Source organism: Gorilla gorilla, chromosome 18, assembly GCF_029281585.2.
Source record: "Gorilla gorilla gorilla isolate KB3781 chromosome 18, NHGRI_mGorGor1-v2.1_pri, whole genome shotgun sequence".
Taxonomy (NCBI): domain Eukaryota; kingdom Metazoa; phylum Chordata; class Mammalia; order Primates; family Hominidae; genus Gorilla; species Gorilla gorilla.
Genome location: NC_073242.2, coordinates 21344862 through 21362398, shown reverse-complemented (window position 1 = coordinate 21362398; position 17537 = coordinate 21344862). Strand labels below are relative to the sequence as shown.

Sequence of the window (17537 nt, the reverse complement as noted above, 5' to 3'; positions counted from 1 at the left end):
GGTTTTTTTTTTTTAACTTACTGTGACCTGGCAACCTGGATTGTTTAACCAAAATGGCCCGCTGGCCTCCCTCCAAGGAACACACCCGGCAGGTATTGGGTGTGGATTGTGAAAGGTCAGATTCTATCACTGTCAAGCCCAGCCTTCTGCCCAAGCTCCCGTGGAGACGTGGCAGAACCATTCAGGGGGCCGCCCTCTCCATAGAATATCAGGCAGTCATCCAAAGATGTTTATAGAGTTTATGATAACGTGGGAAAGTGCCTCTGCTCCAGAGTTAAATCTAAAAAGAATACAGCATGATTATAGCTCTGTGAAACTCGCACGTACACACACAGCCAAGGCCTGAGGGGAAGCACATCACCAGGCAGCAGGAATTGTCTTTGGATTGGATTAGGAGGGACTGTGTTCCTTTTCTCCTTCTCTGTCATTTCTACATTTTCTGGAATAAGCATAGGGAGCAAATACATGTTTTTAATTTCTTATTAAGGTGGGAAATTTTATTTTTAAATATTATTTTCAGCCAGGTGCACTGGCTCACGTCTGTAATCCTAGCACTTTGGGAGGCCGAGACAGGTAGATCACTTGAGGTCAGGAGTTCGAGACCACCCTGGCCAACATGGTGAAACCCCGTCTCTACTAAAAATACAAAAAAAAAAAAAAAAAAAATTAGCCGGGCATGGAGGTGGGCACCTATAATCCCAGCTACTCCAGAGGCTGAGGCAGGAGAATCACTTGAACCTGGGAGGCAGAGGCTGCCGTGAGAGATTGCACCACTGCCCTTTAGCCTAGGCAACAGAGCGAGACCCTCTCCCCTGCCCCCCGGCAAAAAAATATTTTCCTGATCTGAGAATATCTCAGAGCTCATTCCACATCAATACACATGGATCACCTCATTTAAAAAAATTTCTTTTGAGATAGGGTTGCCCAGGCAGAAGTGCAGTGGTGTGATCATAGCTCACTGCATTGAAATCCTGGGCTCAAGTGATCCTCCCACCTCAGCCTCCCGAGTAGCTGGGACCACAGGCATGCACCACCATGCCCAGCCTGTTGTTAGTTATTTAATGGCTGAATATCATTTCACTGTTGGAAGCACCATAATAAATGTAGCCAGCCCCTCCTTGTAGGGTATGTAGGTTATTTCCAGTCTTGTCCTGCCACAAACAGCACTTCCTTGTGCATGTGTCTTTGCACCCATGAATGGGCGTGCCCACCAGAGGACCCCCCAGAGGTGAACTGGCTAGGCAAAACGTTTGTGTGTTTAAACTGGGATAGGTGTTGTCGGTTGCTCCTCATAGAGGTTACACCATCGTGTGTGCCCCCCATGATGGGTGGGTACACCTGCTTCCCATGCCCTTATTTGGCCAACTTTGGTGATTACACTCATACTTGTAACCCACTGAGGGCAGCTCTAACAGCATGATCAAAGAATAATGATTGCCTTGGGAGGCCGAGGCTGGCGGATCACCTGAGGTCAGGAGCTCGAGACCAGCCTGACCAATATGGTGAAACTTCATCTCTACTAAAAATACAAAAATTATCTGGGCATGGTGGTGTGAGACTGTAGTCCCAGCTACTCAGGAGGCTGAGGCAGGGGAATCACTTGAACCGGGGAGGCGGAGGTTGCAGTGAGCCAAGATCGCACCACTGCACTCCAACCTGGGCAACAGGAAAAAAAAAAAATTTTAGCAGTTTTTGGAAATATAATTCACATGCCATACAATTTACCCATTTAAAATGTACTATTCAAAGCCTTTGAGTATATTCATAAAATTATGCATCCATCACCACAACCACTTTTAGAACATTTTACCCAAAAACTAAATTCTATACCCCTTAGCCATCACGCTCTAATACACACATCCCACCCAGCCCCAGGCAAACACCAGTCCACTTTCTGCCTCTCTGGACTTGCCTTTTCTGGACGTTTTACATAAATAGAATCATACAACATGTGGCCTTTTATGTCTGGCTTCTTTCACTAAGCATAATTGTTTTTTGTTGCTTTTTTTTCTTTTTTTTTTTTTTTTTAGGGGCGGTTTCACTCTGTTGCCCCTGCTGGAGTGCAGTGGTGCCATCTCTGCTCACTGCAACCTCTGCCTCCCAGGTTCAAGTGATTCTTTTGCCTCAGCCTCCTGAGTAGCTGGGATTACAGGCAACATGGTGAAACCCCATCTCTACTAAAAATACAAAAAATTAGCCGGGCATGGGGGCACACACCTGTAGTCCCAGTTACTGGGGAGGCTGAGGCGCAAGAATTGTTTAAACCTGGGAGGCAGAGATTGCAGTGAGCTGAGATTGTACCACTGTACTCCAGCCTGGGAGACAGAGCAAGACTGTATCTCAAAAAAAAAAAGTGCAGATATTTTGCTATTAAGATCTTAGTGTATAGTTCAGACTTTACTGTATTTCACTTTATACACAAATATGGACATTTTGTTGCTACTGTAGAATCATGCTATATATGTCTTCAGTAACCAGTTTTTTTTCCGGCAAGCAATAAATCATCATGTCTTTTCAGATGAGTAAATATGGATCTAGTGTCTTGATGGCTCTGTCAGCCCATTGTATGGCTACACCACAGTTTCTTTAAGCATTGCCTCTTGTGGGATACTTAGGCAGTTTCCACGTTTGTTTGTTTTTGAGATGGAGTTTCGCTCTTGTTGCCCAGGCCGGAGTGCAATGGCACGATCTCAGCTCACTGGAACCTCTGCCTCTCGGGTTCAAGTGATTCTCCAGCTTCAGCCTCCTGAGTAGCTGGCATTACAGGCATGCACCACCACGCCTGACTAATTTTGCGCTTTTTAGTGGAGATGGGGTTTCTCCATGTTGGTCAGGCTGGTCTCGAACTCCTGACGTCAGGTGATCTGCCTGCCTCAGCCTCCCAAAGTGTTGGGACTACAGGCGTGAGCCACCGCGTCTGGCCAGTTTGTTTGTTTTTTAAGAGATAGGGTCTCATGCTGTTGCCCAGGCTGGAGTGCAGTGGCACAATCATGGGTCACTGTAGCCTCGACCACCTGAGCTCAAGTGATCCTCCCACCCCAGCTCCCCAGGTAGTTGGGACTAAAGGCATGCGCCATCACGCCTGGCTAATTTTTGTATTTTTTTTTTTTTTTTAGAAATGGGGTCTTGCTATGCTGCCCAGGCTGCTCTGGAACTCCAAGTGTCAAGTGATCCTCCTGCCTTGGCCTCCCAAATTGCTGGGATCACAGGCGTGACCACTGTGCTTGGTTTCCAGTTTTTTGCTGCTGTATTCCATGCTGGGTTCCACTGATAATTGTACCAAACCTCTAAGTGCATGTGGCATAGATTGTGGCCTCTACGCACCACTGTTGGGCTCTTTCCATTCCAGAGCCTCACTGTGTTCCCCCACTTCTTTCCGCTTCTTTTATTTGAGCCCTTGAGTTTGGTTAAGCCCATTAGTGCTCTGCAGGAGGGGAGAGTAGTTGGGCTGTCTCTGAGTTGTATTTCTTTTTTTTTTTTTGCCTCGACTTCCCAGGTTCAGGTGATCCTTCCACCTCAGCCTCCTGAGTAGCTATTACTACAGGCGCATGGCACCACGCCTGGCTAATTTTTTGTATTTGTAGTAGAGGCAGGGTTTCGCCATGTTGCCTAGACTTCTGAGCTGTATTTCATAAAGTCTGCAGAAGTGATGATGGGGAAAAAAATGATTTTATAACATGAAGTGACTGTAACAGGTGATAAAGGCTTGGGTGAGTCACTGGATGTGTCCTCAAGTAAGATCCAGAGGCCTTGATTACTGTGATAATGGCAATAATAACAGTAATATAAAATTGGCAACAACAGTGATAACATCCCACGTGCCAAAACATTTGCAAACATATTGCCAGCACTCCACCCTCACTCCTGGCATACTCGATGAAGTAAATTATTATTACTACAGTAATCATTATTATTATTTCCATCTCCCTTTCCTGGTATATAATTATTATTATTTCACTATTATTTATTTTTATTTTGTACTCTCAGACTTTGAAGAACCACAGCCTTTCTATTCTGTAGCCAGAATTATATTTTCCTTTTTTTATGAAATATCCACAGACATCTTTTTTTTTTTTTTTTTTTTTTTTTTTTGAGACAGAGTCTTGCTCTGTCACCCAGGCTGTAGTGCAGTGGTGCAATCTCAGCTCATTGCAACCTCCACCTCCTGGGTTCAAGCGATTCTCATGCCTCAGCCTCCTGAGTAGCTGGGAGCACAGGCACATGTCACCATGCCCAGCTAATTTTTATATTTTTTGTAGAGAGGGGGTTTCACCATGTTCACCAGACTGGTCTCAAACTCCTGGCCTCAAGTGCTCCGCCTACGTCGGCCTCCCAAAGTGCTAGGATTACAGGCATGAGCCACCACACCCGTCCCATAGCCCTCTGTTCTATGTAAGATTAATTAACCTACTCAACAACTGAGTTCCGGAATCCTTAGAAATAGAGGATATTAGAGCTGGCACGGCCTTAAGAATCATCTAACCTGGCCAGGCGCAGTGGCTTATGTCTGTAATCCCAGCACTTTGGGAGGCCAAGACAGGTGGATCACTTGAGTCCGGGAGTTTGAGACCAGCCTGGGCAACATGGTGAAACTCTGTCTCTACAAAAATACAAAAAATTAGCCAGGCGTGGTGGCGTGTGCCCATAGGCCCAGCTACCCGAGAGGCTGAGGTGGAGGTTGAGGTTTCAGTGAGCCATGATTGCATTACTGCACTGCAGGCTGCGCAACAGAGTGAAACCCTGTCTCAAAAAAAAAAAGAAAAAGAAAAAAATCGTCAAACCCAGTAATTTTTGTTTCTTAACTTTGATTTACACATGCATTACCTAAATACATTCTCATTGTAAAAAGAATGCAAACAACATAGATAAACTGAGGTCTCCTTGAGCAACTTCTTATCCCTTTCTATTCCCAGAGATAAGAATTATATTAGTTTCATATAAATTACTTTTCAGACCTCTTTTTGTGCATTTGCATATAAGTATACATTTGTGTGTATGTCTACAGACACACACATCCTTAGAAAATCCATGGTATTGATTTGTGGGTTTCCTCCACCAGTAAGTGGTATCATAGTGTTTGTATTGTTCTGTAACTTGCTTTTTTCCCCCCTAAACAATAGGTCTTAGAAATTTGCCCATGCTGGGTGCGGTGGCTCACGCCTGTAATCTCAGCACTTTGGGAGGCCAAGGTGAGTGGATCACCTGAGGCCAGGAGTTCAAGACCAGCCTGACCAATATGGTGAAACCTGATCTCTACTAAAAATACAAAAATTAGCCGGCTATGGTGGCAAGCACCTGTAATCCCAAATACTCAGGCAGCTGAGACAAAATTGCTTGAACCCAGGAGACGGAGGTTGCAGTGAGCAGAGATGGCGCCACTGCACTCCAGCCTGGACGACAGAGTGAGACCACGTCCCCCACTCCCTGCCCGGGGGGAGTACAAAAATCACCCGTGCTAGCATCTTATTTTGAGTATACCAAGTGTATGTGATCATCCCCCTACAGATGGGCAGTTTGTACTGCCTGATCATTATGGCATTATAAGTGCTGACCTTGAGGCTAGAGTTCAAGACCACGCTGGACAACATAGAGAGACTGTCATCGCTACACACACACAATTTTTTTAATTAGCTGGGCATGATGGTGAGCACCCATAGTCCCAGCTACCTGGGAGGCTGAGTTGAGAAGATTCGTTGAGCCCAGGAGTTGGAGGCTTCAGTGAGCTATGCCACCACTGCACTTCAGCCTAGGCAACAGAGTAATAAATACCTGGTCTCAAAAAAAAAGAAAAAAGGAAAAAAAAAAAAAAGCACTGATCATCCTTGGACCAGCTTACCTGGACACACCTGGGTAGGTGATAGGAATGGCTGGGTCAGAAGTCGGTGCAGAAGAAGGTTCATAGCCACTGCCAGGTGGCTCTCAAAGATGGCAGTACCTGCTTCCATTCCCATCCTGATGGTAACATATTACTGGTGATTTGTAGCTCTGGCAGGAGTCACCCATAATAAGCACTGCTACCCCAGTGAGCCACTGTTTTTGGTGGGAGTGTGTCTACCCTGGGTGCAGGGGCCACAAAAAAGTGGACCACCAGCAGCCAAAACCTTCTTCATCCTTGTTTGTAAACAAGGAAATGGAGGTTCTCACAGCCAGTCAGTAGTGAGCTGGAACCAGAGTCAGGGACGTGAATGTTAGTACAGTACTTTTTATACTGTGCTTATTAAAAAAAAAAAAAAAAGTCAGTTGCATTAATCCCACCTGTTGCCAATAAGGTCTGGCATGACTCTGTTCTGGGTTTGGAAAAAAGGTAATTTTTATCCTATGAAATACCACACCCTCTAATTCTGCAGTACTTTCCTCCCTGTTTTGTGGTTAGTGCCACGGCATCTAGCCAGGAGGTAATTTCTGTTGCTAATCTTCATTGAATAGGGACGGTCCCTGTTAGTGGCTTAGGGAGTGGCGGAGTCGTTTGAGAGAGGCACTGTCAGAGAACTGTGTATCGCAGACAGAGAACAGGGCACCTGTACAGACATGCTTGGAAGGGTGGCCTGCTGAATTCTCAACCCTGCAGGCTCTCCTGACAGGTGGAGGTCGAAGGCTGTCCCTGCCATTTGTAGCAGCCGGAATATGAGCTGAGACTGGTGCTTTAAGGTACGGGGATTGGGCTGGGCGTGGTGGCTCATGCCTGTAATCCCAGCGCTTTGGAAGGACAAGGCAGGAGGATCACTTGAGCCCAGAAGTTTGAGAACAGCCTGGGCAACATATCGAGATCCTGTCTGTACAGAAATTTAAAAAATTAGCCAGGCATGATGGCAAGCACCTGTCATCCCAGCTATTCGGGAAGCTGAAGCAGGAGGATCACTTGATCCCAGGAGTTTGAGGCTGCGGTGAGCTATGATCATGCCACTGCATTCCAGCCTGAGTGACAGAGCAAGACCCTGTCTCTTTAAGAGAAAAAGTACAGGGGCCAGGCGCGGTGGCTCATGCCTGTAATCCCAGCACTTTGGGAGGCCGAGGCAGGCGGATCACAAGGTCAAGAGATCGAGACCATCCTGGCCAACATGGTGAAACTCTGTCTCTACTAAAAATACAATAATTAGCTGGGCGTGGTGGCGCATGCGTGTAGTCTCAGCTACTCAGGAGGCTGAGGCAGGAGAATCGCTTGAACCCAGGAGGCAGAGGTTGCAGTGAGCCGAGATCATGCCACTTCACTCCAGCCTGGTGACAGAGCTAGACTCCATCTCAAAAAAAAAAAAAAAAAAAAGTACAGGGACCGAAATTCAGAAAAATGTTTTAGACGTACACATGTCTGCTGTGGAGTTATTTACAACAGGGGACAATCAGTGACAAGCTTGATGTCTAACAGTGGAGAGCAACAGGTGAATAATCAAGTCAATAACAAAAAAGTTATACAGTAGATTATTATGCAACTATTAAAGCAGGATGCAAATAACTTATAAATTTTATAGTTATCTGATGTACTGTCTGTGCCAAAAGAATTTTAGTGATTTGTTTACTGCTTCTTGGAGTATAACTTGGGATAAATTTTTTGGTGGAGAACTCAGTCATTTCTAGATTTTAAATGTGATCCAGCAGTTACATTTCCCAAAAAATATGTACTACTGAGATCTTGCACAAGCGCCCAAGATTTGGATAGGAAGATGTTCACTTCAGCACTGTTTGTACTAGGAAATGTTGGAGGGAACCCAAACATTATTCAATTGGAGGTTAGACAAATACCTTAAGGTACATTTATATAATTATATATCTGGTAGTTCTGGAAATGAAAGGAGGTCACCCCAGCCAGTCTGCACATATGACATGGAAAGATGTCCAAGATCTTGCATTAAGAAAAGTCAGATGCACAACAGAACATGTGGTGTGGTCCGATTGCTGTTTCTTTTTATTTTGTTTTATTTTTATTTTTTTGAGATGGAGTCTCACTGTGTCGCCCAGGCTGGAGTGTAGTTGCGCTCTCTTGCCTCACTGCAACCTCTGCCTCCTGGGTTCAAGCAATTCTCCTGCCTCAGCCTCCCAAGTAGCTGGGATTACAGGCTCGTGCCACCATGCCCGGCTAATTTTTGTATTTTTAGTAGTGACAGGGTTTTACCATGTTGGCCAGGCTGGTCTCAAACTCCTGACCTTGTGATCTGCCTGCCTCAGCCTCCCAAAGTGCTGGGATTACAGGTGTGAGCCACCGCGCCCGGCCTAAACTGCTCTTAAATATGTGTTTGTGTTCACAGAGGCATAGGAAAAAATTTGCAGAATGTCTACATCAACTGTCAGCTGTGGTTTTCAGAGGAAGTGGATTAGGGAGGACTTCCGCTTTCTGATTCAGAGTTCTACAGTGCTTGCAGTTTTTATGTGATGTGGATCATACTTTGGAATCAGAAAAAAAAAAATTGAGATAACTAAATAAAGCACAAAATCCCATTGACCCACTCTCCTGTAAGGAGGTAAATTATATTTTACAGTATGATACCAATCTTATTAAAAAATGCATGTAGGCCGGGCAAGGTGGCCACGCCTGTAATCCCAGCACTTTGGGAGGCCAAGGCGGGTGGATCACCTGAGGTCAGGAGTTCGAGACTAGCCTGGCCAACATGGTGAAACCCCGTCTCTACTAAAAATACAAAAATTAGCCAGGCATGGTGGCTCACGCCTGTAATCCCAGCTACTCAGGAGGCTGAGGCAGGAAAACTGCTTGAACCCAGGAGGTTGCAGTGAGCTGAGATCACCCCACTGCACTCTAGCCTGGATGACAGAGGGAGACTGTCTCAAAAAAAAAAAAAAAAAAAAAAAACATATAGAAGATCTGGAAAAGAATTAGTCTACGGCATTGCTCCAGTGGATGGTATATGGTGGATTTGACTTTTGTCTTCTGTATTCTCCAACTTTTAAATTAAGTCTAAATTAGCTACAAAAATAGAAGAAAAGAATTACAGGCTTTATTTTTTGAACTCTGCAGAGGTAAAAAAGCCCCAGCAGGCTAGGCGCAGCAGCTCATCTCTGTAATCCTAGTTCCTTGGGAGGTTGAGGCAGGAGGATCACTTGAGGCCAGGAGTTCGAGACCAGCCTGGGCAACAAACATAGTGCAACCTCGTCTCTGCAAAATAAAAATAAAAATAAAAAAATTAGCTGGGCATGGTGACACACAAGTGTAGTCCCAGCTACTCAGGAGGCTGAGGCAGGAAGATCGCTTGAGCCCAGGAGTTTTGAGGTTGCAGAGAGCTATGATCACACTACCGCCACGTAGCCTGGACAACAGAGAGAGACCTTATTCCTATTTAAAAAACAAAACAAAACAAAAACCCAAAAACAAAAGAAAGCCCTAGAGAGAGTGAGAGGCCTGGGCTCTGTGTGTGTGTATTGGAAGGCCCAGCTCCACTGCCTGAGCTGCTTCTATTTTGAGCAGGACCCAGTGCTGGGGATGAGGTGAAGCCCTGTTCGGGCTGAGTCCTTGGGAAGCTGGACTCTTTTTTTTTGGGTACAGAGTCTCGCTCTGTCACCCAGGCTGGAGTGCAGTGGCCTGATCTCCATTCACTGCAACCTCCACCTCCCGGTTCAAGCGATTTTCCTGCCTCAGCCTCCCGAGTATCTGGGATTACAGGTATGCACCCAGCTTTTTTTTTTTTAAAGTAGAGACGGGGTTTCACCACGTTGGCCAGGCTGGTCTCGAACTCCTGACCTTGGATGATCCATCTGCCTCAGCCTCCCAAAGTGCTGGGATTACAGGCGTGAGCCACCATGCCTGGCTACTCTCAATAGGTTTTGATAGATTTGGGAGTTCTTTTGGGCCATCATAATGATGGGGTGGTGGGCACTGCTGGCATAGAGTTAGGGAAGGCCGGGAATGCCAGCAACCCTGAAACAGGGCTGTTCTGCACGATGAATTTTCCTGCATCCCACAAGATCTTGGAACAGCTCATGGGAATCGTTTCATAATTATCTGAGGCCAGAGTTAAATGCTATGTTATGTGTAAAGGCGGCATATCCTTTGGGAGGCTGAGGTGGGAGGATCGCTTGAAGTTCAAGACCAGCCTGGGCAATATGGTGAGACCCTGTCCCTACAGAAAATTAAAAAATTAACCAGGTATGGTGGCTCAGCCTGGGGTCCTAGCTACTCAGGAGGCTGAGGTGAGAGGATCACCTGAGCCGTGATCATGCCACTGCACTCTGGCCTGGGGACAGGGTGAGACCCTGTCTCTTGAAAAAAAAAAAATAGAAAAGGCAACATATCTTTGGCATAGTTCTAGCTCTGAGCTTAGAAATTTATGTTATCTATGAATTTCACATAGGGCAGTAAAATGGGGTGTTATATAATATTTATTATAAAAAGAGGTCATTGGGTCTGGTAAGGTCAAGAATCTCCACCAGAGATACAGCCTATTTTTTTTTTTTTCTGAGACAGGGTCTCCCTCTGTCACTCAGGCTGGAGTGCAATGGCACAATCTCGGCTCACTACAACCTCTGCCTCCTGGGTTCAAGCGATTCTCCTCTCTCAGCCTCCCGAGTAGCTGGGATTACAAGCGTGTGCCACCACGCCCAGCTAATTTTTGTATTTTTAGTAGAGACAGGGTTTCACCGTGTTGGCCACACTGGTCTCAAACTCTTGACCTCAGGTAAACCACCTGCCTCGGCCTCCCAAAATGCTGGGATTACAGGCACGAGCCACTGCACCCAGCCCAGCCTAGAAAAGTTTTATACCCCCGATGGTGTGTGAGGGTACCCGTTCCCTGATATCCGGGCCAGCACTCGCTAAAATGTTTCATCTCATTAAAATAATTGCCAGCCTGCTGTAATCCCAGCACTTTGGGAGGCCGAGGCTGGTGGATCACTTGAGGTCAGGAGTTTGACACCAGCCTGGCCAACATGACGAAACCCCGTCTCTACCAAAAAGTACAAAAATTAGCCAGGTATAGTGGTGTGCACCTGTAGGTCCAGCTACTCCCAAGGCTGAGGTGGGAGAATCGCTTGAATCCAGGAGGCAGAGGTTGCAGTGAGCCGAGATTGCACCACTGCACTCCAGCCTCGGCGACAAAGTAAGACCCTGTCTCAAAAAAAAAAAAGAGGCCGGGCACAGTGGCTCATGCCTGTAATGTCAGCACTTTGGGAGGCCAAGACGGGTGGATCACTTGAGGTCAGGAATTTGAGACCAGCCAGGCCAATGTGGTGAAACCTTGTTTCTACCAAAAAATGCAAAAAGTAGCCGTGCGTGGTGGCGGGCGCCTATAATCTCAGCTACTTGGGAGGCTGAGGCATGAGAATCACTTGAACCCGGGAGGTGGAGGTTGCAGTGAGCCAAGATCACATCACTGCACTCCAGCCTGGGTGACAGAGTGAGACTCTGTTTCTATATATATATATATATATATATACGTTATACTCTGTTTCTATATATGTACTGTGTGTGTGTGTGTGTGTGTGTGTGTGTGTGTGTGTGTATGTATATATATCCTATATAATATATATATAATGAAATGTTAGCCAACCTGAATGGGGGAATGGTATCCTATTTTCATTCTCAACTCTTTGATCCAAGCGTTGTGTAGTTAAGATGTGCCAGTTCTGCCCACAGGGAGGCTGTGCCTGTGAGTGCAGATAGGTTCTTTTGGGGACTGTGTTCCTGAAAGGCTACTAGACAGGAGTCTCTCTCTGTCCTGATACTGTCTGCCTCTCCAGAGGAAATAACAGGGCGGGAGGAGTCCGCGCTGTCCCCAAAGCCCCTGACCTGGGCCTGATGTTCCTACCTTCCCCTTTGCCTTCCACAGGAAGCCTGGAAGCACGCAATCCAGAAGGCCAAGCACATGCCCGACCCCTGGGCTGAGTTCCACCTGGAAGATATTGCCACCGAATGTGCTACTCGACACAGGTCAGCAGCTTGTGTGGGGTCTCGAGGAGTCCTGGGGGCTATACGTCCAGCTTCTGTTCCCAATCAGTGAGGCCTAAGTACTCTTGGGGGTCAGGGGAAGGGAGTAATCATAACAGCAGCTAATATTGGCATGCTAATGCGTGCTTAAGGCCCGGTGCATTACCTCACTGAATCCTTCTCGTGGTTCTCACAAGGTACCTATTAGAGAGGCTAGACTGAGCTAGTTTTTTTAAATTGTTGCAGATCTCTGGCCGGGTGAGGTGGCTCTCACCTGTAATCCCAGCACTTTGGGAGGCTGAGGTGGGCAGATCACTTGAGGTCAGGAGTTCAAGACCAGCCTGGCCAACATGGTGAAACCCCATCTCTACTAAAAATACAAAAATTAGCCATAGCCAAGCGTGGTGGCTGGCACCTGTAATCCCAGCTACTCAGGAGGCTGAGGCAGGAGAATCGCTTGAACTCAGGAAGTGGAGGTTGCAGTGAGCTGATATAGCACTGCTGCACTCCAACCTGGGCATCAGAGTAACACTCTATGTCAAAAATAAAATAAAATTGTTGCAAATCTCTCAAACATTTTCCAATATATTGATTGAAGAAAGTCCATTTATAAATAGACCCACGCACTTCAAACCCATGTCATTCAAGCATCAACTATACTTGCCCTGGGCCGGTGCAAACTGTGCAGCTCTGGAGAGCTTTCCTCCCTCTGAGCCTAGGGGAGGTTAACCTGCCAGGCCTCTGCTTGTTTTTCCTGGTGGAGGCATCAGGCTCTGGGAAACCTGTTCTCACCGAGGGTGGGGTGTTCTGGAGTCTGCCCCGGCTGAGAGGTGCGCTAAGGGAAACCTCCAACTAGAGTTAAGAACACCTCAGCCCGGAGGGAGGTTTCAAACTTTAGGGATCCATTGAGCTGAGGAGATTTCCACCAGGCAAACTTGTGTGAGGCCTGGCCAGGCCCAGGGGCTGATTTACTCTGGGAAAGGAGAGATGGAAATGTTCCCTGAACCCTCTCCAAGCTCTCTCTGCCTTAGGTATGCACCTATCTGTGGCAAAAACAAACTTAATTTAACCTACTGTACCCTTACAACACAGAATGCTTCTGTGAGCTCAAAATGTGTGGCGATTTCTCCCCACCCACAAGCAAGTAATCAGCTCTGCAGTGGACACCAGCAGATGTGCGTCTAATTCTGTTCCTCTAATTGAAGGAATTAGAGGAGTTTTGAATTGGGTATCCTATGATTCAATTCAATTCTGACACCATCTACCTGGAGATAGCATCAGATCCCACAGGTTGAAGGCTCAGTCCTACAAGACCGTCCCCGACTTTCACTGCTAATCGCAAGCCCCAAGTGGTTTCACCTGTGCTTCTGACCAGCTATAAATCAGGGTTCCCATGAACCCCTCCTTGGGTTTGATTAACTTGCTGGAGCAGCTCACGGAACTCAGGGAAACACTTACTCATATTTACTGGTTTATTATAAAGGATGTTACAAAGGGTACAGAAGAAGACTGGGCATGGTGGCTCATGCCTGTAATCCCAGCACTTTGGGAGGCCGAGGTGAGTGGATCACTTGAGGTCAGGAGTTCGAGACCAGCCTGACCAACATGGTGAAACCCCATCTCTTCTAAAAATTTAGCCGGGTGTGGTGGTAGGCGCCTGTAATCCCAGCTACTCAGGAGGCTGAGGCAGGAGACTTGCTTGAACCCTGGGAGACAGAGGTTGCAGTGAGCTGAGATCGTGCCACTACACTCCAGCCTGGGTGACAGAGTGAGACTCAGTCTTAAAAAAAAAAAAAAAAAAGACGTCACTTTGGAGATTCCAAGGACTTTCAGAGTTGCATGCCAGGAAATGGAATCTAAAACAAAATATATATTTACCATCACACAACCTGGTACTGGGGCTCAGAAAATGATACCCCAAAGTGAAGGCTTCAGAAATAGCCTCTCTCTGATCATCTCCTGCCCTCCTGTCTCTCACCCCTTGTTGTCTCCTTAAGCAAGCCATTGAAACTAGAATTGGCCGGGTGCGATGGCTCACGCCTGTAATCCCAACACTTTGGGAGGCTGAGGCAGGCGGATCATGAGATCAGGAGTTTGAGACCAGCCTGGCCAATATGATGAAACCCCATCTCTACTAAAAATACAAAAATTAGTTGGGCACGGTGGCATGCGCCTGTAATCCCAGCTACTCGGGAGGCTAAGGCAGGAGAATCGCTTGAACCCAGGAGACAGATGTTGCAGTGAGCTGAGTTCGCCCCACTGCACTCCAGCCTGGGTGACAGAGCGAGACTCCATCTCAAAAAAAAAAAAAAAGAAACTAGAATTGCCCTTGCCCACTACCAGTCATAGAAACTAGAACCCCTTTTTCCCAAAGCCAGCCATAAAGCTTAAAAATATTACTCTAGGCCAGGCACAGTGGCTAACGCCTGTAATCCCAGCACTTTGGGAGGCTGAGGCAGGTGGATCACTTGAGGCCAGGAGTTCAAGATCAGCCTGGCCAACATGGTGAAACTCCATCTCTACAAAAATACAAAAAAAAAAAAAAAAATTAGCTGGGTATGGTGGCAGGCACACCTGTAATCCCAGCTACTCGGAAGGCTGGAGCAGGAGAATCGCTTGAACCCAAGAAGCAGAGGTTGCAGTGAGCCAAGATTGCTCCACTGCACTCCAGCCTGGGTGACGGGGAGATTCTGTGTCAAAAAAAAAAAAAAATTCTCTAACCTTACATGAATTTTCTGTGCAATAGCTGGCCATAAATAAATTATGGAATGAGACCCTCATTCCAAAGGGGTCCTACTCCATACACAAGAGAAGGAAATGCTATAACAGAGTGGCCAAGAAGAATCGGAACAGGCCTTGCTGGCCAACTCAGTCTGTTACCATTAGCTCATCTCCTTTTTGCCCAATCACATTGCTCCACGCCATCCCTGCTTCACTGAACCTCAGCATAAAATCGGATTGGTTCTTCTGTATCTTTGAGTCTTCATTCTGAAGGCTTCCGTGTCACATAAAACTGGGCTGTTGTCCATGACCCTTATGATGGGGAGGAAAGAGATCATTCCTTTCTACCCGTACACCGGCAGCCCTTCTCCTGTCTAGACTCAGAGACGGGACGCTTACCCACCACTGTGTGTGGCTGTTACTTCTCGAGAGATGTGCCCAGCTGCCTGGCAAGATCGAGGACACCACCACCACCTCCCCTCCCTGGGCCATGCTGTTTGTTACGGAGACCAGTTATGATCAGCATATTATTTATTCAGTCAGTCATCCACCTTGTATATTTATTTTATGTATGTATTTATTTTTATTTTTATTTTTATTTTTTATCTTTTGAGACGGAGTCTCGCTCTGTCACCCAGGCTGGAGTGCAATGGTGCAATCTCGGCTCACTGCGACCTCTGCCTCCCGGGTTGAAGCGATTCTCCTGCCTCAGCCTCCTGAGTAGCTGGGATTACAGGCATGCACCACCATGCTTGGCTAATTTTTGTATTTTTAGTACAGACACAGTTTCACCTTGTTGGTCAGGCTGATCTCGAACTCCTGACCTCATGATCCGCCTGCCCCAGCCTCCCAAAGTGCTGGGATTACGGGCGTGAACCACCAAGTCCGGCCATGTATATTTATTAAGCATCCACACACACTGGGTCCTGGTGACTAAGACAGACATGAGTCTGCTTTTGTGGGGTTACAGTCCAGTGGGGGCCCCAGATGCAGAACAAGCCAGTAAACAGCACAGCAGTGAGTGCTGGGGATATGGAAATGGGGGACATGGTAGAGAGGGAACAGTGGGTTTGAGGAAAGGATTGAGACCAGCGTGTTGGGACGTGGGAGGGAGGGACAGTGTCTCCAACCCAACCCAGGAGGTTGGCTGGGCTATGGGCCAAGGTGGAGAGTGGGTTGGTTCTGAGGTCAGTGGGGAGCCCAGAAGGGTCTTTGACCTTTAGCCAGTGAGAAACAGGACCACGTGACGGACGCTGTGCCCTGTGGTGGATGGGTCTCTGCAGGTACAATGCCGTCACCGGGGAATGGCTGGATGATGAAGTTCTGATCAAGATGGCATCTCAGGTGAGCAGAGCGTTGAGCCCCGTGGGGACAGGGCTGAGCAAAGACTTTCTGCAGCTAACTTTGGTCTGTGCACCCTTCTCTCCCACTCCCACTTCATTTAATTTTTGTAACTTCGGGGGATTCTTTGTTATTGTTTATTTATTGGTTGTAGCCAGCATTTTTTTTTTTTTTTTTTTTTTTTTGAGACAGGGTCTCGCTCTATCGCCCAGGAGCACAGTGGCACAGTCACAGCTCACTGCAGCCTTGACCTCCTGGTCTCAAGCCATCCTCCCACCTTAGCCTCCCAAGTAGCCGGGACCACAAGTACACACCACCACGCCTGGCTAATTTTTTTATTTTTTATAGAGACATGGGTTCCACTATGTTGCCCAGGCTGGTCTCAAACTCCTGGGCTCAAATGATCCTCCTGCCTTGGCCGCCCAGAGTGCTGGGATTATAGGCGTAAGCCACCACACCCGTCTCTACTAAAAATACAAAAAAGGCTTTTGAAGAAAAAAAAAAAAAAGATAAAAGACTAGAAAATAGAGTATTCCCTGCATATTGAAGTTAGGATTGCTTTATGAAACTTTGTTTTAGTGTAATATACAATATACACAGAAAAGTGTACAGGTTGCTGAGTTGTCACAAAATGAGCACACTGCCTTACCATCGGCCCATATCAACAAACAGAAGGCAACCAGCCTGTCCAAGCCCCTCTCAGTCACTCCTCCCATACCCACAGGGTAAGCACCCCTCTGAATTCTATCACCCTAGATTACTTTTGCCTATTTTTTTGCTTCATATAAGTGGGGGCATACAACAGGTATTCTTTTTTAGAGACAGGGTCTTGCTCTGCCGCCCAGGCTGGGGTGTAGGGGTACATGATCTTGCCTTACTGCAGCCCTGAACTCCTGGGCTCAAGCAATTATCCCACCTCAGCCTCCCGAGTAGCTCAGACTACAGGGGTGCACCGTCACACCCAGTCAATTTAAAAAAATTTTTTTTTTTTTTTTGGAGATAGAGTTTTGCTCTTGTTGCCCAGGCTGGAGTGCAATGGTGCGATCTTGGCTCATCGCAACCTCTGCCTCCTGGGTTCAAGCAATTCTCCTGCCTCAGCCTCCCAAGTAGCTAGGATTACAGGCATGCACCATCACGCCCAGCTAATTTTTCTATTTTTAGTAGAGACAGGGTTTCTCCATATTTGTCAGGCTGGTCTCGAACTCCCGACCTCAGGTGATCCACCCACCTCAGCCTCCTAAAGTGCTGGGATTACAGGCATGAGCCACTGTGCCCAGCCTTAAAATTTTTGTAGAGGGAGGTCTTGCTATGTTGCCCAGGCTGGTCTTGAACTCCTGGCCTCAAGTGATCCTCTTGCCTCAGCCTCCCAAAATTCTGGGATTACAGGCATAAGCCGCTGCTCCTGGTGCTGCAGGTGTTCTTTTGGTCAACATTTTGCATTGGTTTTCATCGCTGCATGGTATTTCATTGAAGGAATACACCTGGTTGATTTTTCCAGTATATTGTTGCTGGACACGTAGGTTATCTCCACTTTTTTTCTCTTACAGTCAGGGCTGGGAAAACGTCCTCTGAGATGCACTGTCCCTCCCCCATCATCCTGCCCCCGTGG

The 17537-nt window shown here is 47.0% G+C and overlaps 1 protein-coding gene across 3 annotated transcripts in view; it reads left to right on the top strand.

The window, feature by feature from the left end:
- EEF2K (eukaryotic elongation factor 2 kinase) overlaps positions 1-17537 on the top strand; it is an 84137-nt gene that overhangs the window by 26695 nt on the left and 39905 nt on the right. For all 3 annotated transcript variants that reach the window (XM_031002903.3, XM_063699540.1, XM_063699541.1), the window contains exons 3-4: positions 11769-11869; positions 15871-15931. In XM_031002903.3, the coding sequence (XP_030858763.2) occupies positions 11769-11869; positions 15871-15931 (162 nt within the window). The remainder of the gene's footprint in view (positions 1-11768; positions 11870-15870; positions 15932-17537) is intronic.